This window comes from Mercenaria mercenaria, chromosome 5, assembly GCF_021730395.1.
Source record: "Mercenaria mercenaria strain notata chromosome 5, MADL_Memer_1, whole genome shotgun sequence".
NCBI lineage: Eukaryota > Metazoa > Mollusca > Bivalvia > Venerida > Veneridae > Mercenaria > Mercenaria mercenaria.
The window spans coordinates 26,273,007-26,291,852 of NC_069365.1; the positions used below are offsets into that span (position 1 = coordinate 26,273,007).

Genomic DNA, 18,846 nt, shown 5'->3' on the forward strand with positions numbered 1-18,846 from the left:
TTTCCCGGGTGAGCACCGGATTTCAATATGTTCACGTGCAACCTAGTGCCTATCTAAGTAAATTTGTATCACATTTCGACCATTGGGTTTAGGAAAAATATATTGGTCGTTGAGACAGAGTTGTGAATCATGCGAGAAACAAGTTTTCTCGTAACGGCAAATATTCAAATATATTTTGGTATCCATCAGTCAATAAAGAAAACAAAGAATTGACTTTGGATGATATCTCATTTGTTCCTAGTTATTATGTCTCCCACACCACTGTGTGGTGGGAGACATATTGATTTACTCCTGTATGTCTGTCAGTCAGCCTGTCTGTCTGTCCGTCTGTCACAAATCTTGTCCGCTCTAAAAGTCGATAATTTCTCATCCAATCTTCATTAAACTTGAGATCTTGGTGCATGGGTGACTCATAAACTACTATTCGGATGATAAGGCAGTGGTGAGAGACATGCGTTTTTCCAAAAGCAGCTCTAGTTTGAATGTGCAATTATGCACACAACAGTGACCACACATTAAGTATATTAATTAAAAATAGTAACCTAATTTATGGTTTACAAGCAGAAGTGGACTTATATACTGACGTGATGGCGATATTTTCGTTACATAGTTTAAATTTGTTTGTCAATGTCAGAAATGTACATGTACCCTGACTGACTAACACAGCCAACCGAAACTCATACGATTTTATTCAGCCCATTGTTAAATTCATGTACCTGGTCAAGATTTTCTCGTGCAGCCCGCGTGGGTCAACCAAGTGATTTTTTTTAGTTTGGGTTTAACGTCGCACCGACACATTTTAGGTCATATGGCGACTTTCCAGCTTTGATGGTGGAGGAAGACCCCAGGTGCCCCTCCGTGCATTATTTCATCACGAGCGGGCACCTGGGTAGAACCACCGACCTTCCGTAAGCCAGCTGGATGGCTTCCTCACATGAAGAATTCAACACCCCGAGTGAGGCTCGAACCCACATCGATGAGGGGCAAGATATTTGAAGTCACCGACCTTAACCACTCGGCCACGGAGGCCCCATGTGATTTTATTGTCAATGAGTGAATGTTACACAGGTACATGTTCTAATCGACACACGAACATATTTTTAAAGATTTTCTGACAATTAATCAATTTTTGATAATATTGAGACTAAATTTCGATCAGAGGGCCCGAGGTATGGTCATGCTCGAATGTTGGCGAGCGCAACAACAAGCCGTTAACCGTTTTGACGTCTACCATTTGACAAATCGACAAATCAGAGGACAATTACATACGTCAACGCCATTTGCGTGACAAATTTGTGACGGATGAATCTAGATGTAGGTAACCGTTGACGGCATCTAAGTCGAGAAAGAAATCTGCCACAGACCCTCGCGATCTAGTTCTTATGCTACGTACGTCTAATTTAGGTCCGCAACCTCGTGGTCATTGTTGGCAGAAAGTAGTGTTTATAGTGATGAATCATGTTTCATCTTGGGCAGCCAACCAAACGGGTCGTACGCCAAGGTAATCACATAGCCAGACGTTACATCGACCAGATATAACGTTCTGCGGTTGTCCCTTTATTCTGTCAATGTCAAGGCTTGATCTTTCAGCATGTCATCGCGCGAAATTACGTTGCACGTGTCACCAATAGACAAGCAATATTGATGTTATGCCTTGGCCGGCGTGCTAATCCAACTGCAATCCGATTGAACTCGATTGGGATTACCTTTGACGGCGCTTACGTCAACGTCAACCGTAGCCCCCCGAAACAATTAAACAAAATTGTTGAACCCGGGAACCGGCTGATGGGGGTTTCAAATAGTGTTTTTAAGTACAAGGAAAACAGTGACACTTTTTAAGGGAATTGTGTTACCTTTACATACCGAAGTAATAGATTTTGCTTTTCCAGTCCTACAGCTCGTATTTCTTCCTTAAGCAGCCTTATTCCATTTTCAGCTTGCTCCAGCTTTTTGTCAGTTTCGAGTTTTCTACGTTCAAGTTGTACAAGTTGTTCTTTAAGTGCCGGATTGACAGCTTCGAACTGCTTTAACCTATCAATTTCCTTCGTTTTCTCCTCTTGAACTTTTTCCAATCCTTCAATTTCTGCCTTATAGTTGGTTAAAAATTTTCGCTGACGTAGTATCCTATTTTTATGGCTTGAAATAACAAGAATGCAGATAGAAAGAAACGAAGTTCTTTGTCATAAAAAGGTACAAGCAAGAAGCAGCACGTGTTGACATAACGGTGTGATATTTGATAAACTTCAGGTATTTCAATAAAAACACGAAAAAGCGGCATTTAATCAAGACAGGCTACCACATTGTAGTTGTAGTTGTAGCAACTTCTTTAAAGGAAAATATACAATTATGGGTATTACATGATCCTATAACAATTATTCTAGTGTGTGCAACACGATCATATATAAAGAAGATATTATATGAATGTCTTTTCATACTGAATTTATTAAACTAATGAAATGCGGGGCTCTGTCGAGCATTTTATCAATTTATAAAACCAGTTTAATAAATTCAATGTGGAAATTCACAAATATAATATTCTTTTATCACATGTTAACATTTCCTGTCGCGACATACAATATATTATCTTTAACTAATGTAAACAAGTCATTTGACTAACGTTTCCTATGCAAGAAAATGTATAAACGATGTCGACGCCAAGGTCTCATTAAGCTAGTGTATTTTCAAATTTATGTAATGACTTTAGTTTACCCCTACGACGTCAAACATGTGAAAAATAGCATTATGGATTACGTGGTCTGTTAATTATGTATACCGAATAATAATATTGATGAAATGGAGCTTACATTTTATCCGGATACTCCCCGCATACACAAACATATATTCAAACTTTTTACCGACTTTTAAATGTTATTGTGACCCAACTGCTTTCCTAGAGTGGGTATGGCGACACACACAAGGAATCTTTTCACATTTAGTCAAGGAAAGGTGGATGCCATTTTCTACGAAATATTAGAGCGAGTTTTGTTTTAAAATGTGTACATTTACGCGTGAATGTAGACATATGCATTTACAAAAATGTGTCTGCTGTAAAATGCCCGTTTACTGTCAGTAGAGAGTTATTGTCGAAATATAAGATAAATGTTTAAACGCAATCTGAGTTTCAACGAGGCGTGATCTATAAGTTACTGAGACATTTAATTAAAAATGTAAATAGATACTCAAAAGTAATTAATATTTGAAATATACGATATATACCTCATTCATATCGTAACAATATGGTCTATCATGTATATGTAATTGTTTGGTACACATGCACCTTAAATCGGTCAAGCTTTATATAAGTATGACAGATTATGTATTGTCAGAGACCATCCTAGGTTTTCCAATGACCAGGAAATGAGAGGTCAAACATTTAAATTGTCAATTATTTGTACCAAATTTAGTAACATGTCCGAAGAATAAACCTGCAATATTTTCCCATATATTAGAAAACTTGACTGAGTCAGAAGTCCCGGCCGAACCAGCCAGGAGCTGGGTCGGTCAGGAGTAACATAGCTTCGACCAATCATTCCAAAGCATACTGCAAAATGCGACAGACATCATATGATTGTCACATGACCTAAAGTATAGAACAGAAGAGCCCAAACAGCCCAAGCTTCAGTTTGGCTTCGGTTACCATCTGGCTAACTCATTTTCGATAAACTCTTTTCTTTATTGATTTTTGGCTCTAGATCTAAGATTTCGGAAACATTCATTTATTTTATAAGTTAGTGAAAAAAGGGATATTAGAATCTAAAAGACTTCAATAAATATTTTAAACTATTATAAGAAACGTGTTGCTTATTAACTTTCAAATTGTATAGTTATCACAACGCGGAAGTGCGATATAATACATCGTATTGGAAGTTTGTATGCAAACTATTAGCTAGGACAGTCAAAAATAGTTAATGGCTGTACATGCGGGTGATACTGCTACAATGTTAGAGCAGTAACAGCAGTAGTTACGTTTCATTTTCCTTTCTTATAATTATTCAAAATATGAAAAAATCAAACATCTAATATTGAATTAATAAAGAATGTTTGTTTCAGTGGATATGCAGATCACATGTTGCCCATCATTTGATATTTTTTAACAGTCTTGATATGAAATTTTGATCATTCTTTAAAAGGGATTGACATATACTTCAGCTAACCCAATTCATGTACCGTTCCTCGTGTCTTGAATTATTTTAAGTCCGAATATTTTGAATACAGTTCTGCTTGAATGACATAATTTTCATGAAGATGCTGTAAACACTTTTACTAATTATTTCAATGTATGTTTCCATACACTTTATACTTACGTTTTGCATTGTTTTTCTAATACTTCTACCTCATGTTCTCTTTCTGCAAGGTCGTTGTCCTTCTTTTTTATTTTCTCGTTTAATTCATTTACACTATGATATGAAGAAAAAGCGCATTATTCAATTAAAGTACGATTAAACTAAGACATAAAACCTTCAATGAAACACTAGCGTGTAATTCCATAAAAAGCGACCCCATGTTAAATGGTCACAAGTTAAAACAATAGGCAGAACTTAACAAACTGGAATTTAGAAAGGAGATCTGACGTTATGGAGCCTGCATATCACAGGAACTGCCAAAAGACAAAATAAAAAAGCAGGCACCATATCCAAGATCCTGAGAATCTAAACAGTACCAATAACACAACATGAGTCGTGCTAAACAATCTTGGGAGATCGAAATATAACAGCCCTGATTGTATGTACGGAGAGACTTTTTACGGCCGCCACACGGCCACAGGTCCCTGTTGAAACTACGTTGTTTCCTTTAAACGACATTTAACATATACATAGTATATTTGAAAGTAAAATTACTTGTAACCGTTGTGTGAATCGAACGAAAATTACTACCACTTTGCTGAACGCCTACATCTTTTCAATTATATCTAGTAGCAGTAAATGCATATTAAAGTATTCAAAAGTAAAGAAAATAAAACCTTTTCTTCTGTGCATCACAATCATTCTGGAGTGCCTGCTTCTCACTGAAAAAAGTGAAGAAGAAAAATGCATTTATGTGCTCATATTTATCAAGAGTACCTGGCTGTTTGGGGCAATCTGTTAGTATCTTACGATGTATTTCATTGATTATTGTTATTGCGAATCATTAGATATTTCTATGGGCAAAATGTCAGTACAAGTTCTCTTAAATTAAATAAAATACAATCTATATTTAGCAGCTCAACTTCGGGTTACTTTTTTCTACAGATAATCAAATAAATAAATCCCGGTTATAGTTGCAGAAACTTCTAGTTCCGGTTCCAGGAAAATCACAAAATGTGGTATCAGTGTAATCATTTTGATCCGATGTCATTATGAGCACATTGTTTTAACCAGTTAAAACCAAAATATTTCTTAACTTTAGTTTCTTTTAACTATTGGTACTATTTAGACTGTAGCCACATATTAGTGAACATGTGATATGCTTGGATTTAAAATCCTACCCAGTCTGCGGGTGCATAAGACTGCTTCCCAAACTGAGAGAGCTAGGAATTCGGACTGAACATTGTTATGTAAAAATATACTGAAATTTAAAAACCAAATATGAAAAAAAACGAAAATCTTTTCGTTCCTAAATTAAGGAAAAAACAGACTGTAAACCAAAACCTTACGCCTGCAGTGTTACAGGTTATTAACAGAAAGACAAATTCATGGCTAATGTATCTAAAATTCAAAGAGACAATATTTTAAAAATATACGGGCAAGTAAGTATTTACCTTGATGCTACAGTTGATATAGCAAAACTTCAGTATCAGAAAGATAATAATACCTTATACTGGTAAAAAAATGCGCCAATATGTATGCTTTAAAAAGTGTCCATGATCGTTCTATATGAGACGAGCAAGTATTTTACAGTTCTAACGTAAATAAAAAGTACATGATTCGTCCCCACACACCTATTGTCTATGATCATGGATAACCTTTTCTGTTATATCTGAAGTTATGAGCAGACTAAACTCAAAACCATTTGTTTAGTTAATTACTAGCTTCACACTGCAGTACTTGCGCAGTCAAAGTCAGTAACAGTAGCTCAATACTTTATAAACACCCTGTCTAGTGTTTGGATTATGTAGTCAAATACAAACTGTAATCATCGAAGAAAATGTGTGTTAATATTGCTAATACTTTGTAAATATGCTTTACATAGGTTGTAAAGAAAGCCTATCTTTGGAATCCAGACTGACAATTTTTAACATTGTTTCTTTCTGCAAAGTGTCAGAACCTTGATAAATGCTAATATTAACACTAATAACTGAAAATGTATTGGGATATTTAATGCATGTATATGAGTATGATTTATTGATAAAGCATGAATTATCAACGAATTTCCAGGCTACAGAAAGTCAATAAACTGTGCATATGTACCATATTTTTCTTTTAATATATTTTCATTAAGATGTTTCAGGTATATGCTTTACTCTTGTTATTATTTGTTTCGTAGGTAGCCCTTTACTGTTGTCTGCTTGAGTTTTTACCAAGCCCACCTATCTTGGGTATTAAAGTCACATTTTATGGAACAATTGTAATGTATCGGTATTATTAATGATTAAAATATTTTACTAGTAAAGGTCAGCAATTTCATGAACAAATTCTAAATTAAATTACTATACGGTGTTGATATAAAAAAATACACTTACATTTATTTAGATTGCTGGACATGCGTAAAACTAAGCTACAACAGTATTCTTACATCTATTTTATATGTAGTGTCAAGCTAGTCGTAACACGTGTGTTCAAAGGAGCTTACAAGCTCTCTTTCTTTTGTTTTCATTTAATAGATTCATATCGCTCGATAAGTTTGGCGACGTTAAAATGAAATTCATCCGTATTCAGAAAACATGCATCTTTATGTGTTTCATCAAACCATCGTAGCATTAGAAACATAACTGAATACAGCGAAACAGTCCCATGAACTCCGATGTTATATGTTTCACTGAAACTAAATTACCTCTTGATATATCGTGGAGCAATCGTTTGTCGCGCACATCAATAATCGCGCAATGACTAGTTCCGGTATCCCATTTGTGTACGCATAAACGTATGACGTCATAAGAGGAGTTTCTGCAAAAGGTAAATACGGAATCGCCGTCCCGAAACAAAAATGTGGAATTCGATAGATTCACCTCTATTTTCGCTAATTCCAAAACCAGCAGCCAAGAAAATGAATTATTGACCACAAAATATTTTGACAGCTGTTTTTGCTTGAGCCGGCATCCTAGGACGCCCAGATCCCGTGATTATTATTTGCATATTAATGAATGTTAACTATTGTTTTCGGCGCAGATATTGAATGCGGCCCTTACATCAACGTGATCGAAGTGTGTTGTTTTTGCAATACGATGTACCAGAAACAACAGGTGTGGGCAAATTGGTGATATCAGGGGCATTAAATGTTTGTTTTATTATGGAAATAAGTTTCCATTTCGAATTATGATCTTTTTGTTAATATCATACACTTATTACACTATACTGAAAAATAGAAGAAAACAGAGTCATATGTGGCTTAAACGTTTTGAAGTTGAATTAAGTGTTTTAGGAGTTTGGTTTACTAAAACCACTTATATCTTTCAATTGTAGAATATGTGTACAAGCTCTACACCTAATTCAAGAACCGGAAGGACATATATGCCATATTCACCTACAACATTAACCAATGCATTCCTAGAAGTTACAGAAAATGCAATCTAAATGAGGGGATGGGACCTGCAAGGAAATATGGTGTACCAGAGGCCACGTTACGAGATAGAGCTAGTGTTAGATTAGAGCCAAATTTAACTAAATCTGGCAAAGACCCACTTTTTTATGAAGAAAACTGTTTGGCTGAACATTTATAAGTTATGACATCATTTTGCTATGGATACAGTAGGTCGGAAGTAATGGATATTGTAAGTAATTATGCTGTGTGTCTGGGACAGAGGAATGGGAACCAACCTAACTTTAATGTAGTTTCAAAACTTTTTGAAAAGTTGGCCAGATTTGGAGGTAAAAAAACGCAGTCCTGAGCTTCAGCGTGCCAAACAACCTCTAAGGAAGCTGTCACATAATATTTTACAGAGCATGATAATATCTTGACAAAGTATGACCTGAAAAATGTACCTGAGAGGATATACAATATTGATGAGAAAGGACTTAAACAAAATCGTTCTACCCCTTACATAGTTGGGTCTTCTTGTGATACCACGTCACTCGCTGTTACCTCTGGAAAGGGAAGTACAATTATCGTAACTGGAAGCGGGAATGCTTTAGGCTTACAAATAACTCCCTACTTTATTTTTTCAAGGAAGAAAATGAGGAAAGAACTTTTGACAGGCTGTATTACAGGGACTGCTGCACTGGCACCAGAACAGAAAGAAAATGCCTCTGAACATGTAATAACAACCCCCTAGGTATTCTGTCGCGCATTTCATACTTAAAACGCGCAGTTCGATAAATGTGTACTATGGATAGTACAGGCGGTGTATATATATACACCTCGCGAATATTAAACTAACTGTCACAGATTTCCAATCAATTTAATGAGAACGTCCTACCAACTTCTGAAGAAATATTCAACTCACTGCCGAAGACTATCCACCAGAATTCTGACAAATGTGTAACCAACCAATGTTTTGTAAAGGTTCAATCCATTTCTCTAGAATATCTTACTACCTTATATAATTAGGTTATTTACAAATGATCTAGACTATGTATGTACGCAAGGAATATAGAGGCTCTAATGCCTTACTTGTATGGGTACGCAAACATGTAAAATTCTTATAGTCAAACTTACAAAATTTTCAAGCTATGTACTCCTTTTAGCCTTTCACATTCAATCGTATCTGTAAAACCAACTTACATGTTTTTTAAACATGTAGATCGGCCTTTTACAACCAACAAAACCGTTTTAGCGTACATGTATGGAATCGCTACGACCCTACGTCCACTCACCTATATGGATATGAACAAATCAACAATTATTAATATTTCTACAGTTTTAAACGTTTGCTAGAGCCCTAAACACATTGGTTTGTATCTCGCTTAGTTTGAATAGCTACACACATTACCAACTTTTAGTAACATCGATCTATCGGAAAATCGATAAATTTGCCTATATAAACAAAGAAGGAAAAAATACTTAAACTTAAATAGAAAACGTTCTATTTGGAAATCAAAAATTCGATACCCCACAAATTAAAGTTTAATTTATTCCGGATATTATGAATATTTTTTTAAAAAAATATTTTAATATTTGGTTGGTCCTTTTTTACTTTAAATAGACCCACCTCAGTTCATATAGACTCTGTAGGAAACGGGTAAAAAAAACTGACTTTTTCAAATATAACAGATAAAATGAGATATTTTCCGCAAATAATCAAAAAATCGATACCCCTAAAAATGTAGAAAAATTATTCAATTTTCGTTATGTGTAATTTGTTTTAAATTTTATAATGGTTTGTTTGGTCCTTTTTGCACTTTAGTGTGTACAGTGAACATTTCTTAAAAAATTCCGGCTTTTTCCGCCGTTATCCGTAAGTACTCGGAAGCTGTTACGGAAAATATTGTCGTCTGCTAGTCTGACTTTGTCGGTACAAATTGTTATAGCTCAAAGCCTATGTAGGCAACTTCACATTGACAAAAAAAACAACAACTGAGATTGTAATTAGACAAATTAAAACAAATTAATTGTTTAACTCAGAAACGCCGAAACCTAGATCCGCTGTCATTTAAAATAAAGCTATGGAGAATTTAGTGTTCAATTCGTATTAAATATACAAATGCTTTTAATTTTCATCGCAAAATATACTTAAAGCAACTAATTCTCATGTGTTTCCGTAAAATATAGCCTGTCAGTAATTGAGTTTCAAAGCATTCTTAAGAAATATAGCGATGATTAATTTCCAGATACCTATATTATTTTTTGCCGAACGATCTGGAGACTTTTTTATTGCCGCGGCGGTGCGGGTCCGATCTCCGACGCGGTCATCTTTTTTTCTTCATACAGGATTTTTTAATAATTTTGAAACAAAAAAAAAAATCATTTTCTATTATTCATAATATGACCAAACTTTAACTTGAAAGATAGCCTTGATGAACTGATAATTCTGCTTCTTTCCGAACCTACTTTGTATATATTATTATGTATTCTTAAATTAATGCATGTTTTTAGTACATTCTTTAATCATTCGTTTTAGAAAATTGCGATATCTATTATTTGTTTTAGTCCCAAGATTGCACAAAATCACATTAAGCATAAAATGATTTAATTGTAACCATCTTAAAATTACCCTTTGACTTTTATTGTGTATTACAATATTGCCTAGGGGTAAACAATATCCGGTCAGTGTTGTTTCAAGGCGGGTCATAAAAGATACCCCACTTACTATAAGTGATAGGTATTCTTACGGTTTTATGGTTTTTGCGTTGTAATATATGTCTTTCACTTTCTTCTGTCTTTATATAGTCTTTTCCCTTTCTTTCAGGAAATTTGTTTTTACGATTTTACCCTTATTTCATGAATCGTATGACAGTAGGAAGAATCAGTACATTTAGAATTTACATCGTTAACAGAGTTGTTCCGTAAATATTTACTGAGTAAAGATCCTGGCCCAAATTTCACGAAAAATCGTTATTACTTAGTTAAGTCTCTGCTATTCTAAAATTGAGATATTGATGAAGTTATTGTTATTTAATGTTGTTTTTTCCCCTGTAACAATATATTAATGGTTAAAGTATACTATGGTAGTAGTATTTGTCAGCAGTACTTATTTAAGTCACGCAAATATGATAATTCTATTTAGGCACGATATAAGAAACTTAATCCTTACCATGTTTAATTACAATAATGAACTTGTCTATCTTTCAATTTGGACAGTACTATTAATTATGAAAAGGGGTGCATACCAAAAAGTTACGGGCTGAATGGCAGACAGTGCAGATCATGATCATTCTGCACGGATGTGCAGGCTGATCATGATCTACACTGATTGTAAAGGAAGAACCAATCGTGTCCAGCATGGTAAGGGTTAAGTATTTCCTTTTAAAAGTATAAGTCTTATTTCTATACTTCCTTTTCTTTAAAGCGACCGACCTCCAGATCGTTCGACAACAAAAATACTTTTTAGATATCTTTAAAAAAATGCTATATTTCTTATGAAGGCCTCAAAACTTAATTACTGACAAAGTTTATGTTATGGAAATACATGAGAATTTGCTGTTTTTACTACCTTTTACGATGAAAATCGAAAAACGTTAGTGATTTAGAATTTTGAAAATATTTTAGAATCAAAAACTCATATTCTAATGTTCATGATATGTGAAAGAAAGCGCGCATAGAGGATGTATATACGCTTTCTAAATATTTTAGATAACATAATCATATTCTTGAATATTTATTTTATTTACAGACAGTTTCTTGTGCGTAAATATTTCTTTTCTGTACATAGATATACGTTAGCATGATGTTTCATGTACTAAAAAGAAAGTAAATCTATGTGTTCGATGTATAAAATATAACGATTTCTAAATATTTTAGATAACATATTTATATTCTTAAATATTACTTTTATTTGACAATAAATAAAGTATTATATAAATTTTCGACTTGTTCCGATTTTCACTTTAATAATTATCAAAACTTCGTTCAATTCAAGTATATCGTTTAGCAACCGCCCGTCTGTAAATGCATCAAATAATGACCAAAGCTGTTAATTATCGATTTTTCCCCAGTGTTACTACAACAACAACAATTAGTACGGAAATCAACGAATCCGTCCGGTAGCGATGATATTGGATTATTGGTTTTATTGATTTTTATGATAGGTAAATCTGTCCCGCTTTATCGGTTTCGAGATGTTACTAAAAGTTGGTAATGTTTATGCCTCGAACTCTAATGACAGTACTTATAAACACTGAACTTTGCTTAACTTACCATTCGATTTCACTGTATTGACTGACCTTTATTGCGAGAGTTGCAATCTTTTCTCTCAGTTCCTCATCTGCTGATTCGAACCTGTGTACAATGAACAGTTATTTCTGAATTTGTTCCCCGTAGACTTGACAAACTAAGTTAGTCTCATACTTAAAGATTTAAACGTCATTTGTAAGAACAAATAAAATCATGAAAGTAGATCCCTCAGAAGCACCGAGAAAAACGCAAACAGTGAAAATTGCAGACTCGGTTTGATTCAGTCTGGTCCTGAGTAGTAATGGAAAATGCAACACTGCCTACGCTCCCTAGCACCAGCTTAAGCAGTATTCAATTTTCAAAATGAATTGAAATCAATGATCCCGAAGTAACAGAAAATATAACAACACTGACATGAAGCCAAAGCTGAATGGAAGGTCATGTAGCCAGAGTTTATTTTCCATAAAATCATTCGCTGATACGACTGATAAACATTCATAATCAAAAGCTAACATAATTTTACAATGAATTCTTTTTTAATGGATCCGGCATGTGAACTAGATTTAAACCACTCATTTTCTTTGACCACTTATTACTATATAAGGGTCATAATTAAACCAGACATAAATAAATGCCGTCGTGTGTTTGTATTTTACTGTAGGTGCCACGAGTTAAAACTTTAAAATTTGAGGGAATCGTACTTACTATACCCAATAATATACTTAATTGTTAAGGTTTCATTGGGTGATCAAGTATTTCAGTTTTATAACTATAGATTATATATCATTTACTAATGAAATTAAGTTCTGCAGTAACGGAGCGCAGAGAACAGAAAGCAATTTGTTTTCATCAAATAATTATTTTCTATGAAAATTGAAGATAACCTACAAATACGATTTTTTTTAAGTCGACTTACTTTCTTTTAAGGGTTTCGTTGTCTTCACCCATTGTTTTGATCTGATTCTCTAAGAATTTGATTTTGTCCTCATTTTCGGCAGCTAACTTTGACTTTTCTTCATACATATCCTCTACTGACTTCAGTCTGTATTTTGAATATAATACGATGCTTATTAGATGAACATATGGATAACTTTATTATATGAGTTAGGATAGAAATGAAATATTGAAACATTTTGAATCCTGGTCCCGTGTTCACAAAACATTTTCGGTCTCAGCTGAGTTTGATAATGAAACTTTATTTGTCATTTGTGTTTTAATGGCATGTTTTTGGTGGTGAGCAGATCTCCAGAAATGCTGACAAGCTGGTATCGACCTTAATAAGCATGGAACCATTCTAAAAGCTATGTTACCTCCATTACAGCAACCCTTTTCTAAAGTCGACATAAAAAAGCTAGTGTTAAAAACAAAGAAAAATATCAAACAGGGAATGCCACGCACCAAAAGCGCAGCCTCCTCAAAACGAATCAAAGTTTTAGATCCCAAAATGTACTCACTCTTGCAATAAGTCAGAATTTTCCTTTTTTAATCCTTTCACTTCATCATTCAAACTTTCAATGATTTCCTCTGCTGTATACTTGGGCGCGTTCTGCGCACTAGTCTCTCTTCCATTAGTACGGTTCTCGTTTAGCCTGGGACAACAGAACGTCATTTTGGTACACATGTGAAACTGTCCTACTATAACCATGCATAACAGTGAACGTTCATATAACAGTAAAGACGGAATAGATAACTATACTGTCATGTAATTGCTTAAGTTCGAGAGCAACTAAAGACACTAGTTCAAAATGCTCATTACTAACTGACACGAGCAATTAGAGTGTTTATCGGAGTAACATTGACACACTGGCAACAAAAATTATACAATTTAATGAAAAAATAGTGAAGTTAGAATGAATACAAAACCAATTTGTGCACTTCTGTCCATCGATGGTTTAAAAATGCTGCGTCAGTTCCACGAACAAACCAAGGACACATATCCAATAAGAAAGGCTACGTTGAAAGAAGGTAACTCCATCCAATCAAACTCTAACTTTTTAAATATGTTTATTTATTAATATAAATAGTTTAAATATTAATAATACAAAAAGCATCGGTATAAATATCTCTAATAACATGACACGAACATTTGAAAATTTCAGTTTACCCTGCGGTTCCTTGATCTTCTGTTTCAATGTCTTTTGTGACCTTTGAGTCTTCATTGTCGCTATTATCCATGAAAATAAAGAAAAATAGTTTTTAACAATAGATATACATGTAAATAGAAGATAAATATTTATAATTGCTATGGGCTCTTAAATATGTTTTTCTGTTTCATTACAAATTTATCCGGCAATAAGAATTTTAAGAAAATGGGCGGTTGATGAGTAAGAACGTATTTTTAACTTGATTCTTTTTATATAACTGTGTAAAATATATTTTATAGAACACATTCCAATATATATATTTCGTTTAAGATCCGAGTGACTAAACATGTATTCGGCCAAAGGCAACTACGCTTCGTAGCAGCAAGTTTGTTTTATATTCATTACTCCTTACATTGATAGGGAACTGTTTTAATATTCACGGTTATCTACCAAATTACCCTTTACTCTTGCTAAACAGAATTAAAATAGACTGACTTAATAGTAAGCAAACGCCAATAAATAGAGCATAAAAATTGTGAAATTTCAGTAAACAATTTATTGGACTTGTTCAATGAAAACATTTTTCTTCCCAGAGGCTCAAATACGATTTCAGCCCGTTTAATAAAATCGGTGCTGAAAGTTCACTATTATTAATATGGGTTCAACTTATTCTCCCCTTAAGTAATTCTAACCATATCAAGAGATATTTTGTATCTTCACAACACAGTTTGTAGTCCCATATCTTGACTTTCCAATTTAAATACACCAATTGACCCAATTATAAACATACTCAAAGTTGTTGACAAAATTCGGTCCCTGTTCCGGAGACTTCGGTTGTTCTGAATAGTCCATATCTGGTTCCTGAAAAACAATGTACGTAAATTTGAAGGATAAAAATATCTAAACCTGTGAAATTGTCACAAGTGTCAAAATGAATAAAATACAAGGTTTCAATTGTGTTTTTTATAAAGATGTAATACATATCAAAGATTTCCAAAAGTAGTTATTATATGTAGAAGAGTAGCAGATTTATATATCAGTAGTTCCAGTGCACTATTTAGACGCTGTCGTCACGATAGTAATTCATACTTATGCTCTTTCTATACCATGGTTTGCTATGTTTGTAATGTTAATCAAGTTTTTGAGATCAATTACTTATTCTGCATCTTAATTCAGCATTATCAATACTACACCATACACTGTGACATAGTGGTTAAGGCATCCACAACGGGAACTGGAACTCGAATTTCGAAATCCTCTTAGATCGTTACGGTTTGGCCGTTTGGTGAGCCGCCAGCTGTTAACGTATAACTAGAAAGAAGTGCATAAGATGTAACATAGCCCTAAATGGCTGCAACGTTCAATAGCGGTGACACTATGATAAAATACAATCCATGTTTACCCTTTTTCAAATTATTCCAGTAACAGTAACTAGTTTCATCATGTTAAATGACAATAAACCGGCGAGGAAGAATTTCAAAACTGGCAGTTGCATTTGCTGTCAGTTCAGGCATACAGACACTAAATAGAAAAATGGCGCAAAAAAAAAATTGTAGTCGCATAATGGCGGATACAAATAGCTCTCAGTCTTTTTTTTTGCTCTGTAGAGCTATTTTCCTTATTTTCTATGCTTGACATGTAGGTAGCATTTTCATAATGAAATAACAACATGACACAATTTTTCATGGAAACTTAGATCATACACCACCAGTGTTATTTGGGGTCTCACTTTTTAGTTGATTTTGCAGTTTGTGTGTTTGACTGAAACTATTTTTCTTGCATCAAACATGACCCCTACTTTTCTTTTGATTTTTATCTAGCATTGACAAAACTTTCAAGAAAATGTAAGTTACAGACATTTAAAATGGGTTCTGATGTGTGCTGCGGCCATTGAAAATAGGTCAATTTTATATAGAATAAAGAACAATAACTATTTAATGTGTTATAACCTTCACAGAATCATCAAATTCAGTCATACGGAAAGGACAATCAAGCGTTAATCAATGTAACACACTAATATTAATCTAAGATGGTTCGAAGTTGCTATCTTGTTAAAGGGGCGAATATTAGACCATTAGGTAAACAACAGATTTTCCACATGCTCTATTCCGGTTTCATAATGACAATTGTGATAAATGATGATAATATTGAATCATTTATTTATTTGTTTAATTTGCAATATTGTATTAGGTCAAATGTCCCATGAGCACATAAATACATCAAGTAAAAGTAACAGGCACAGTTTGCTAGCACTAAAATACTCTAATCTACATTGTCATTGATTTGTTTAACATTTTAATTTTACGGACATAATAAATTGTTATTGCTGCAATACTCTACTGGTTTCCCAGTAGTTTCCGGACCCAAGTAGTTTTCCGGACCTTTTACATTTCGTGCTGTATAGACTTTACGCCGTCGTAAAGCATCTCAAGGGCGTAGGAGCTGGGGCGGCAGGGGCGGCGCCCACCGCCCCAATATTTCGAGAAGCGGCGAAATGCCGCACTCGTAAATTTTTGAAAAGGCTAGAAAATATAATTGAAAATAAATACAGCGGTCTTCCATTTATCATGAAGTGCATAGGCGACTGATATGTACACAGAATCTTGTCATATCGCTGACACCTTGCTAGATCACAGGGGATTGTACAAAAGCGATAATCCGCAACGACCAAGGTCGCTATATTTTCACGCCCCGCAGACTCGGCAATACATTAATTAATGACGTATTTGATTGCTTACTGCCAAACTTGCAATTAATTAATTCTGCCGACAAAGGAAAATATCTTGAGTGAAACACAAACGCAAATCGGGATCTTTAGATGTCTTTACATAAAATATATTAAATTAAATATTTTTGACACTTAACCATATTGTTTGAAAATCAAAGGCACCAATCATAATGATTAAATTCAGCGCATAAAATGTAGAAAAATCCTCAGATTTTACAGATCTAATTGAATTAACAAATATTACAGCTTCTACATAAACATATAAAAGGCCAAGAAGCCTCGCAATTTTGCATTTCCAAATCGATCATTTGGTAAAAAGAACCCTGAACCCTCAATGGTTCAAAGAAACAGTGAATTTCGTTTTACCTTTATAATGCCATTTAATGACTAAAATGCTATAAGGATTGGATTACCCCTTTAAGTCAGGTTATTGCGCTCGATCCCCTACTTAGACATTACTGGTTTTACCCTGGTAAGACATTGTCCGTATAAACATAGTAAACTGTAAATAGGGGTGGAAACTCGAAAAAAAAAAACAACCGAGTATGTTCAACAGATATTCATCTTGGTAACAATATCATATCATCTAGACCTTTGTTGCCTTTACATAGCAGCGAAAACCTAGCATTACCGAACTTAGTTATTATTTGAATATCCCGGTTGTTTTAAATTACTTCGACGTATTGTTAACACAAGAGATTGTCAACTGCAGGGGAATTCCAGTTACAGTGCGCATGCGCAAAAATTGAGGCCCCTTGAAGGTAAACATCAGTCAATTGATGCTCCCATTTACAGACGATACAGTAAAACATTCCGACATTAATAAAATAAAACAATGAAAGTAGAAAAAAACGACCTATTCACTTTACTACGGCATTTAATTATCGATTAAAAATAGGAACCAAAATAGACAGGGATTTACCTACGATAGATCTACCGTCTATCAGTCAAATGTTTAGCAGCAATGTCCATGCCCGAGTGGTCAGGGCGTTAGACTACCAATTTTGAGACACGTCTTGTTCTTTTTTTTTAAAAGCTATTAATTACATTAAAAATTCTTAATGTCTTTTGTTTTGTAATATTACCAGTCCGCTAAATACGTCCCGTCATTTTAGTATGACGTTGCAAACGTCATTCAAACGTAACTAGACGTAACTGTAATGAGCGTATTATAAATCTAGCATTTGTTAAATTCTTGAAATATACTTTTCAAATCGTCATCACGCCTTAGAATTATGTTTTAATTTTGAATATATATAACGAAATCGGAAATGTTTGCTTTTACAGAAAGGGTACAACTGTTACAATGAAAGGCCCGGAAAACTACTCGGACTAACTGAGATATTAATGGAATTAATTGCCCCGTTTGAGGCCTCATCTACATTTGTGTTATGAACGCAAGTGTAATACGAATTCTGCATGGTATTAACGAAGAACCTAGCTTTTCTCTGTGAAAATTTTATGTTTCTACTATGTTTTGTTTGAAAGTTACTGGCAAAAAATAGCGATTTCGGCCGGAAACTACTGGGAAACCAGTATGTTCAAAAATATACTAACCTTATACAGTCAAATATGACTGGTAAATCCTTTTAATACACAGAAAATATTTAGTAGACTTCATAATGATATAAACAATTATATCCTTCTTGATACAATTTAACCCATAGAATACTGTAAAGAAAGCCGAGTCACCGATATTATAGGAAACAGAATATAATAATATTAACTTTAAAGTAAGAAGTATAATTTACTTCCTCTTTTCGTTTAACAAAACTATTTCATATATATATATCTCAGTATGCGCACAGACGTAAAGTTTACTTACAACTGAAGCTACATTATATATAGTAACATATAATATACATGTATTTCAAAGTTAATTGGTTTCGAAAATTATTTGCAGTCTAAATCTCTGGTACTAAAACCCGAACGAGTATTACATAAAAACCAGAGTTTGTAGCTGAGACTTCATATTTACTGAAAATGTGACCCACAACATCGGATCTGACCAAATAGTCGTGGATAGGTTCAAGAACAAATGAATAAAAACCTTTTGTCCATTTCAGACCGAAAGTATGTTTTTCAACTGCTCATCTTCGGATTTTCATTTCGGAAAAATGCCCCCGAAAC

The 18,846-nt window shown here is 34.0% G+C and overlaps 1 protein-coding gene across 5 annotated transcripts in view; it reads right to left on the reverse strand.

The window, feature by feature from the left end:
• LOC123556767 (putative protein tag-278) overlaps positions 1-18,846 on the reverse strand; it is a 33,223-nt gene extending 14,377 nt beyond the window's left edge. The window contains exons 1-10 of one of the 5 annotated variants that reach the window (XM_053542989.1): positions 18,274-18,503; positions 15,187-15,299; positions 14,779-14,849; positions 14,009-14,068; positions 13,359-13,493; positions 12,821-12,946; positions 11,929-12,009; positions 4,961-5,005; positions 4,305-4,397; positions 1,864-2,136 (exon numbers count right to left, since the gene is read on the reverse strand). In XM_053542989.1, the coding sequence (XP_053398964.1) occupies positions 1,864-2,136; positions 4,305-4,397; positions 4,961-5,005; positions 11,929-12,009; positions 12,821-12,946; positions 13,359-13,493; positions 14,009-14,068; positions 14,779-14,840 (875 nt within the window). In that variant the 5' untranslated portion in view covers positions 14,841-14,849; positions 15,187-15,299; positions 18,274-18,503. Of the gene's footprint in view, positions 1-1,863; positions 2,137-4,304; positions 4,398-4,960; positions 5,006-11,928; positions 12,010-12,820; positions 12,947-13,358; positions 13,494-14,008; positions 14,069-14,778; positions 14,850-15,186; positions 15,300-18,273; positions 18,506-18,766 lie in introns of those variants that run through there. The other 4 variants (XM_053542990.1, XM_053542988.1, XM_053542991.1 and 1 more) reach the window with 4 other exon arrangements.